This window comes from Neolamprologus brichardi, chromosome 5 (assembly GCF_056152115.1).
Source record: "Neolamprologus brichardi isolate AB-2024 chromosome 5, ASM5615211v1, whole genome shotgun sequence".
NCBI lineage: Eukaryota > Metazoa > Chordata > Actinopteri > Cichliformes > Cichlidae > Neolamprologus > Neolamprologus brichardi.
In genome coordinates, this window is record NC_142108.1 from 21,814,284 (window position 1) to 21,824,432 (window position 10,149).

Genomic DNA, 10,149 nt, shown 5'->3' on the forward strand with positions numbered 1-10,149 from the left:
GGCACAGCTTGAGCGATGAAGTAAAGTCTAAGGTCAGCCTTTCCTTCCTCGCATATCTCCTCCTGACTCAATGTCTTTATAACTACATTATAATTTCTGTATAGACGGAAGAAGTTAGGTGGTTAGCACTTTTGCCTCAGAGCACGAAGCTTCAGAGTCCAGAGAGTACATAGCCTCAGGTTCAGTTTCAGCTGAGATGGGCTCCAACTTCCCATAACCATAGTTAGAGAAACAGTTAAGAAAAATGATGAACAGGCGGATGACAGATGTAGAGGGATTTACAGCAACAAATGTTACTGTAGGTTGTAATAATCTCTAGCAGCCTTTGGGGTTCGTTTTTTTCATACGACTGTTAGAGTGCAGAAAGTGTCAGTCACTTTTTTGTAAGCATTAGGGGGAAACTGATGCAAGAGAACACTGTTGGCTGAAATTTATATCCCATTAATAAAAAAGTTGATAATATAATACTGTATAAACACTGGAAACGGGTACATCAGTGAGACAACTCAGGCTGAGTTGGTTTGGACGTGTGAAAAGGAGGAATACTGCATATATTGGATAAAGGATCTTGAATATGGAGCTGCCAGGAAGGAAGAAAAGAAGAAGACCACAGTGGAGGTTCAAGGATGTAGTGGAGGAGGTCATGCTGAGTGTTGCTGTAGGGCAGGTGATTCACTGAGGTGACCATTAACAGGAGCAGCTGAAAGATATAACTGCTCCCTTTTACCAATCATCATTCACAAATACTGAATTTTCTGGTAACTGTTTTCTGCAGTTGATTGTGCAGTGTCAATCTCATGCTGGTTTTTGACTACACAGAATCAACCTGATCAAAGCCCAGTTAAGATGGTTTAGGGTGCGGCCAACAGTGGGTGACACAGTGTGTCATAAAACATTAAAACATGGATGCTGCATCTGGGAGGTCACAGTACAGGTGGAGTCATACCTGACTGCTCTCTCAAGTCTGGCATGGTTGACCAGTATGAGCACAGAGCGCTCTGCCAAACGCCTTTTTTCCTACCACTCACCTATGTACAACTGCAAGAACTGATGAAGCAAAAGATGAATAACGCTGCCAGTGTCTGTTAATCAGAACTGTGAAATTGAGTAACACAACACAGCCAGTGTCGTATACACCCCTAAAGTTGCCATTGTCTGTTTACATTAAAGTCTTGTAAGCATGATTGATCAATGGGTAATGTTTAGTCTGTCACATCTCTCAGACATGTAAAGGGATGTAATAATTAGATGAGATACAATGACCATCATTACCTTCATGTACTTCATAATATAATGGAATGGAGAGTACACATTCTTTAGGACTCACGAAAGAAATCGCAATTAGAAACAATGAGAAACATTGCTTTGCCCTCCTCTGCATCTTCTCAGAGCTTTCCAAATTTATTTTGCTATGCCCCCAAGGTGGAACGAGGGCTGTAATTGGTGAGAACTGTCCCATTTACACACTTAGGCGCACAGCAGGAAGGAGGAAGCTGCTGTGATGTCGATAGCGATTACAGCTACAGGTTAAATCTCCTGAGCCGCAGATCGACCGAAGCTCTCTGCTGACTCTTGTCACCTTAAATGCAATCCGACAAGAATGAGCAGCAAAGGAGAGAAAGACAAAGTTTCACCATGCAGCTGCCACAGTTTGGTCTCTGCTGCTTTCTGTGCTAAGAGAATAAAAAATGAAAGGAGTCATGTTCAGACAGTCAGCTGAAATCTGTTTCATCCGCACATCAGGTATTTATTTATTTTTGCATTTACATCATAACCAGATCACTGTTTACTTTGCAGATTAACACAGACATAAACAAACCATAACATGTAGATTGATATTTAGCAATTTCAGGTCGAAGAAGCACGGTTACTTCCTGTAATACTTCCTTACATAAATAAAAGAGCAAAAGCATAAAGGGTCATCTTTTTCTGATCAATCTTTGCATGCAAATAATTATCATGAGCACATCTATAATGATAAAAGCCCCATTTGTATATGAAGATCAACATTTGGGTAAAATAAATGAAGCTAAAAACCCTTTTACATGGAACATGACTAATGTACCACTCTGCTGTTACACCCATTCTTTAAGCAAGAATGGTTTCCTGCTGTATGTAGCAGACTGCAGTGTGCCATAAGCGAGCCAGGTGGGGAACACTTTGACCACACATTGGTGGACATACATGCACATGACCAATAGAAATGCAGAGTGACAGGAGTGGGCATTTATAGCACACGTAAAAACCATGAGTGATCACAAAAACCTTTTTGGGGGTCCCCTCAAACCTAGTAGTCAGTGCAGTGCATAATACATTTTATTGTGAAAGGGCTTTAATGCTGACATCCCTTAAACCTGCAATAATGGGTGCCAAACGAGTCGTCTTGCTGCGTCAGGAAAATAACCCTCTCACTAATTAAAAGAAATGAAATCTTATTATTGAATATAGCATAATGCTCCTTTTGCTTATTGGATAAGCAGAAGAAAATTGATGGATTTTGTTATGTATTATACTATTAGGTTTGCTTCAGTCCACCAAACAATGATAGTTGTTACATCCTTATTTATAGAATCTATGGTACAATTGGTTCCTGACGGGTTACTGGTCGCACAGGATCAACAGCCAGGTCTACATTCTTTCTGCTGGGATCATTGCTAATCCATGAAGTGTGTCAAAGTGAAAGATGAAAGATTATTGTCAACAGCGACCATCACACACGTTACATAACTACATGGAGAGGACGTTGTGATATCTTTAGAGGGTGTGGATTCACTGAGTTAAAATATGGGAACTGTGTCTCAGTAAAAGTGTGTCTGAAGGTGTGTATGTGTGTGTCAGTATCAGGATCAGAGAATGACAGTTTTCCTTTGTCCCAGTCCAGATGAACTCTGATCCTCTGAAATCTCTTTCTTATTGAGAGAACAGTTGGGGGGGCGTCACTGGAGTTTGCTGTGTACTCACCATCACAGAAAACAAGTTTTAATAAGTTACATTTTTTGTCTTCACTGTTGGCAGATCTCGAAAAGACTCCTAGTGCCCAGACTGGACTGTCTCCAACTTCAGCATCCCAGCTGTGAATATCTGAGTTGAAGCCCTCAGAGCCGAGGACGGAAGGATAGAGATAAATCCTTTCAGGGTTTTCGGGAACCTTCTGTTTCCTTGCACGTCTCACACTGGTTAGATTTTCAGATAAGATGAGATCTGGATGAGCAGTGTTTGGATCCAAAATCACAGGAGTATATGAAATAATGTCCTTCATGTTGCTCCAGATGTTGAAGGACAAGTTGCCCAGGTGTTCAGCAACATCAATCAGAGCACCTGAAACCATTTGAGGAACATCAAGCACAGATAGCTGCTGGACTCTTTTCACTGCAGCTTTGTAGTTGTGTAGGAAAGAGATGTCTTCAGCTCTCACCTCCCTCTCTGTGGCTCTGATTGTGCCTGAAAGATCTGCAATCTTTCTGCTCAGAGTTTCAATCTTTACCTTCATCTTTTGACTCTTTTGCTTCTCTTCATCTTTTAAAGCAGCAATCCTGGCATCCTCTTCGTTTTGTAGAAACTGGCGAAGCTTCGTAAACTGCTGCTTAATCTGCTTTTCTGTCTCCTGGGTCTGAACCCTAATGTGTTCTGCAGTTTGAACACATTTCCCTTTAACTTCCTCATAGAGCTTCAGTTTCTCCTTTAAAGGCTTCAGACATTCCTGGAGCTCCTGTTTGTGAGTGTGCGCAGCTTCATTGATGGGGCTGAATCTGTGGTTGACGTGCACTGCTGAATCTCGACAGACAACACACGCTGGCTCCTGATGGTCCAGACAGAAGAGCCTGAGATTCTCAGAATGCACAGTGCAAAGTGTCTGGGAACCTCTTGAAGCTCTCTGATCTGTGTTCTGTAAATACGCTTCACATAGGTTCTTCAAAGCCAGGTTACGGGGTGGATTACTCTGTAAAGATATCATCTTACAAACCGGACATTGCTTTATTGGTTTGTCAAGCCACCATCTCTGCAGACAGGCTTTACAAAAGCTGTGGCTGCATGACAAGATAACAGGATCTTTAAAGATGTCATGGCAGACGGGACAGGAGAGATGGTCCTCTGACTGTGTGGTCATTTTCTCTCTGAAAGACGCTTTAAGCAGAGCAGATACACAGATAAAAAAAATCGTAAAGTTCCCTTACCCACCTAATCCTTTTTTCCCCTCAATGACCTCCACAAACATTCTAGTACTCACAGTATCAGGAGCTCTTTTCTGCAGCTCGTTTCCAGAGCAGACTTTGTAGTTTATGCTGATAGTGAAAGTAATTATCTGTCAATGTGTGTCTGTATTCTCTGCACAACTGCTCACATGAATCTGTGAATTCACTTTTATTGGTTGTCTCAGGTCGAGTAAGTCAGCAATGGGGTGGAGTTTAATTTCACCCTGCTGTTCTGGTTTTGTCCTTTTGCTGATGCTTTCACAGATGAGGAAACACAGCTTTTGTGCTCTGGTACAACTGCAATGGTGGAAAAAAAATCCCACTGATGATGCAGAGGTCTCAAAAACACATAAAATCTCATGTATGAAATATGTTACACATTACAATAGATAAATGTATGCGTAATATTTCTTTGCTATGCTTCTTTCTACTTCCTGATATAGCAAATATAGCACTTTCCATTTATTTTAAAGGTTTGAAAATATATATCTACAAATTTATTGTGCTGCTATAATATAAATAAAGCTGCCCTGCAGTATATAAATAATTAAAATGATCCACATTATATACAAATTAATTAATTAATATGTTTGATCTGTTATATTGTATAAGAGTATGCATGCTTTTAAGATTTTTTTGCTTTAAGAGTACTTTTACTTTAGATACTTCAACTCTATTTTGATGCTAAAACATACTTTGACTTTACTACAAATATGAATTTTACTTATTTATTTACTTATTTATTTACCATTTTACTTATTTACTTTATTCATATTTAATTTATAAATAAACTTATAATAAAACTATATTCTTATAAATAAACACTGCTACTGTAATGGAATCTGAAGATTCATGTAAATTCATGCATTGAAACATTACAATTATTCTGACGGACAGTTGTTAGTTAAGATAGCATTATCTTAACTAACAACAAGATTAGATGTTCTGACTTTTCTATTCACTTGTAATTCAAACAAAGAGAACAATGCTCTCTTTACCTTGACTGTAGTAGATAAATGGCAATGATTTGTCAGTTTGTCAGTTAGGGCTTGGTTACTGGTTACTCGGGACCAGCTGCCAACTCTACATTCTTTTAAGCTTCGCCTCTAGAGCATCTGTAATTTTACAGACAGATTTACAAACTGAAACTACGTCCACAAGACCCGTTGACACCTTGTAATACAAAACATAACGTGAATAAGAAAAGTATGATTAATCTGTCACACACCGAAACGTTTTCAAATTCACTCTGGCTATAAACAAGTTACAAAACACACGGCTCATTAGTTCTTAATAGGAAAGCATGCACTCCATAAACAACAACAACAAAAACAGAATCTTGATTCTCTGCAGGGGCAAACTGAGTGTTGAATATTGTATTATAAATGACAATAATTCAAACAAATACAATCACCAAAGTGCCAACCTCCAGGTTTCATACAATATACGTCCTGTAGAGTCTTTCAGTGGTCACTTTTACATTACAGCAGCAACACAGCTAAAATTTAGCCTGACTATTGTTTGCTCTAGACCTTCACTTAGGAGAACTGCTGTCATCAGTTAATAAGAAATAGCTGTATTTCTGCAATAATGACTCTAATCCTCAGTACATGGGACAGCTTCTCAATCAGGTAAGCTATAATGGCAGCCAGCCGATATTGTTGAAAGATTAAATGGCCTTTTACGATTTAGGGTTAATTTGGATAATAACTGTCACAGTCCTGGGTCTGCGACCCAGTGTTTTGAGTTTTGTACTATTATTGATCTTTGATTTCATCATAAGTTTTCACTGCTAGTGTCTTGGTTTCAGTGTTCAGTATTTCTAGCTCCCTCGTTCTTTACTATATTATGACTTCTAGACTGATTATGTGCCTCCCCTGTGTTCTGTGTTATGTCTACTCTGGGCCTTCCTGTCCCACGTTTCAGGTCTCTGTGTTCTGTCTTTATTGTCATCCTTGCCTCCATGTTTGTGTGTTTCCTGCTTTACTTTGAAAGTCCATGTCCTATGTCAGTGTAATCTGTTTTGCTTCCTCCCGGTCTCTTCTCATCTGATTAGTGTCAGCTGTGTCTCCCTGCTGTGTGCCATTTCCTCGTTTCCCTCTGTGTGTATATACTGTGCGTGTTGACCTCTGTTCCTTGGCAGATCGTCTGCGTTATCTCTGCATACCTCTGTTCATCATCCCATGTGTATCTCTCCAAGCGTTTTGAGGTTTCAGGTTTTCTGTAGTTCTATGTTTCCAGTTCCATGTCTAGCTGTCCCCAGTTTAGGTTTTCGTTAGTTGTTTTGAAGTGTTTTTGCATCCAACAATAAAGGCTAGCTTTTTGTTTATCCCACCTCATCTCCGTGTGTCTGCGCTTGGGTCCTCTCACTCCTATTTCCACATGTTTTGCCTCACTAACCGTGGCAATAATTTTGATTATCAAAACAACTTGAAATAAAAAGTAATAATAATGTAAGCTTTAATAACATAAAACATGATGAAAGCTAAAACTAAAACTATAACAGAAGTGAGAGCAAATGCCCTGCTTGCTGTTTTAATTAGCAACATCCTTTGAGCTGCATATGTGACATTATGCATTTTATTGATATATTGTAGATTAAAGTAAGTTAACAGCAAAAACAACTGTGCTTATTATAATTTTTATTATACATGGCCAATATACATGAATAACAACTTTCCATATTACAGTCACTCACCATGTAACTGTCCTTGCTGATCCAAGAGTGAGGCATTAATGTCAGTACAATGTGATACATGGGGAGCATGCATCATTAAGGCAAGATCAACAGTCATTCCCAGCTCCATACAGTGCTGTGAAAAAATATTTAACCCCTTCCTGATTTCTTAGTTTTTGCCTATATGTCACTCTTAAATGTTTCATATCAGGAAATAAATTTTAATATTAGACAATAATAACCCAAGTAAATACAAATTGCAGTTTTTAAATGACGATGTTATTTATTTAGAGGGAAAAAAAACCTACCCAAACCCACCTGGCCCTATGTGAGAAGAAGAAGCTATTTTTGGTTTCAACATGTAAGCTGAGTTTAATTTCACAACCCACACCCAGGCTGAATACTGCCAGACCTGTTGAATAAAGAAAGTATTTAAATTGAATTCACAACACTTTATTTTTATTCTTTCGATTCTATTAACTTGGCTTTGTATGATTTACAGTTTAACACGATCCTTATTTATCTCACACTGCTTCTTGTTTCAGGCCTTCAGTTCATAATTTTTCTGGAAAAATGGTGATACCATGATATAGACCGTCTTAACTACTGAGATTCTGGATTATAAAATATACAGGTTAGTGTTAGTGTTAAATTTAACACATAGAAAGTATCAAATGGAGAATTGTAGTCACCACTGATTGTTTTTGGTCCTACGTACTAAACTGAATGGGAAAATCAGTCATTTCTCCCACTGAGAGTGTAGTGACAAAATAGATTGTATGAGTCAGAATATAAAAAGAGATGAAAGGTGAAACTGTCTAATTACTGTGAGATAAAACAGTGGATCACTTGCAGTCACATACGTTTATATTTCATATTGATCCACACATATTGAAGTTCTTTTAAAATTTTACATTAAGTTCACGCCACATGGAAGATACCAGTCCCATTGTGCTAAAAGAAATACAACAATAATACAGTGGAAATCTGTGATCAATACATGGTGCCTTAAACTGTTATTACAGTGTTACTGTTCAAAGAAACCGGCTGCTGAGAAACCTTCATTTCTTGGCTCGTATTATTATATTTCTCCTCCTCTGCTTATCTGTAAATAAAATGGAAAGATAATAGTAAAACAGAGAATTCAGACATTTTTTTTCTTTGCTTTCCCTTAACCGCAACCAGGTGAGGCAGATGGCTGCCCTTCCTGTTGTTTTTGAGCGGGATTTTTTTTAGGCTTTTATTCCCATCAGTACTGCCTGACGGGTGCTTATAGAGGCTGGTTCGGCTTCTGTCTTTAATATTGTCAGGTCTATACTCACAATATTAAGTGCCCCAAGGACGACTGTAGTAATCTAGTGCCATAGAAATGTAAGTGAATTACATACTTAGTTATTAATCACACAGCATATGGACAGTGGGAGATTTGTGATGAGACAGGTTGACCAAAAAAACTAAAATAAATTCACGTCCTGAAAAAACAACGACATTCTTTCTGATGCTTTGATTCTCTCTACTATATTTTTCTGAAACTTCAACAAAGATAAGAAGGTTTACTTTGCAATTTACACATAACAAATGATTGTGTGAACTATGTTGTCCTCATATTTCTCTTTGGATTTCATTTCAAGTTGAAAAGCTTGAGAGCAAATTTAAAGAGCAACATTGTTGGAAATCTTGTGTATATCATGTAAACATTCATTCCTTATTAGCATGTTAGGACTGTTTGATAACTACCTTCACTTTACCCATCACCAGTGGTCGTGCTGTGTGAAAGAAGTCTTTGGGAAGTGACTTCTGCCACATGCAGTGCTGCAGGTCTTGCTTATAAGAAAAAGTAGTGTAAAGCAAAAGTACATTTCAACAGTATATCAACAACAATTATTCATATTTCTCACAACAAACTGGAGGTTTTTCTAATAATAACACAGTAATAAATAAAATAAGGTTAGCATTCAAAAATAAAAAGAGCTTTTGAAAAGTTGTCTTGAAAAGTTACTTCCCATTTTCTTCTTTTTTTTCTTAGCTACATTTCACATGTAAACCATTTCAGCTTTAACCCTCTTTTTTTTTCTGTCTGTTTCTTTGAACTTCTGCATCTGGTCTCCTCACAGAGTTTTCTGTTTTCAGACATGCTCTAAACAAATTATTTAATTGGCTGAGGAGCATCACACGAGGTGAGTTCCAAAGCACAGAATTGGTTTATGTGTGTACTGTGACTACTATAAATACAAAGGACAGATTAAGCCTTGTTGTAATTACGCTAAAAGTCGCACTGTCACGGCCAGGGGGATCAGTGTCCAGCTGATCAGAGTTTTTTTTCTATCTTTCTCTCCAAACTTCCACTCTCTCTCTCCTCTTCTCTATCTCCGGGTTCACGTTGTGGGTTCACGCCCTCAGTAAGAGGAAACACCTGAGTCTAATCAGGGTGGCTAGCATTTAACCCAGGAGGTGACTGCAGTTCTTTGCTGGATCGTTGTCTGCCACACGTTAGTGAAAGTCAAGTCTACAGCTAAGCTAAGTCAAGTGTTTGAAAGTGAACTGTGTAACTAACCTCTTGGATTCCCTCCCTGTGTGATTCTTTGTGTGGAGTGTGGAAGAGTGAACCTGTGGCCGTGAGTGTGGAGAGTTTGGCGAACGCGTGACTACCCCCTTGGATTTCCCCGGAGCCCCTCACTTAATTGTATATTGCACTGCCCTGCACTGCCTGTAAATCCACTAGGTGGATTCGATTCTGTAAATAAATTATTGTGTACAACTGATTCTGGAGTCCCGCGCTTGAGTCCTCCCCGTCGAACCGTAACACGCACAGAGTAAAATAAATACGGTGCATCAAAATCTAGTAATAGGTCTGGATGGACCACAGTCCACCTGTTGGTGACCTAGGGTCTACGCTATCTACCCTGGTAGTGGGAAAATCTGGGAATTGTTTAGATAAACATCCACTGTTTGCAATTACCATATACAAATATGATGCTATACAACACAATATGACATGTATTTTTCCTAGATCCTAATTACAGGGGAAGAAGAGCAAAGGTGCTCAGACCGCTCTGTCTCTAGTCAGTCTCTTTAACTCTTCTGGGTGAATATGGAGGCTTTTCTGAGAGACAGCTGAGAGACATTCCTGAAATACCTCATCAGGAAGCATCCAAGTCAGACAAATGTACCCCACCAGTAGGCCCCTCAACAGGAGCTCTAGTCTGAGCCCCTTCTGAGTAACTGAGCTCCTCATCCTATCTTTAAGTGTGAGACAAGACACCTGCTCTGATAATTCGG

General features: G+C 38.9%; 1 protein-coding gene across 1 annotated transcript; it reads right to left on the reverse strand.

Moving 5' to 3' along the window:
• Window positions 1-2,719: 2,719 nt before the first annotated feature.
• On the reverse strand, window positions 2,720-4,108 carry LOC102783453 (nuclear factor 7, ovary-like). Its single transcript, XM_006783468.2, has one exon. It carries the CDS (start codon window positions 4,106-4,108, stop codon window positions 2,720-2,722), a length of 1,389 nt encoding a protein of 462 aa, XP_006783531.2.
• Between the last annotated feature and the right edge of the window lie 6,041 nt (window positions 4,109-10,149).

Excerpts from the sequence above, each read along its gene's own strand:
- LOC102783453 (XM_006783468.2), bottom strand. The coding sequence starts at position 4,108 with ATGACCACACAGTCAGAGGACCATCTCTCCTGTCCCGTCTGCCATGAC.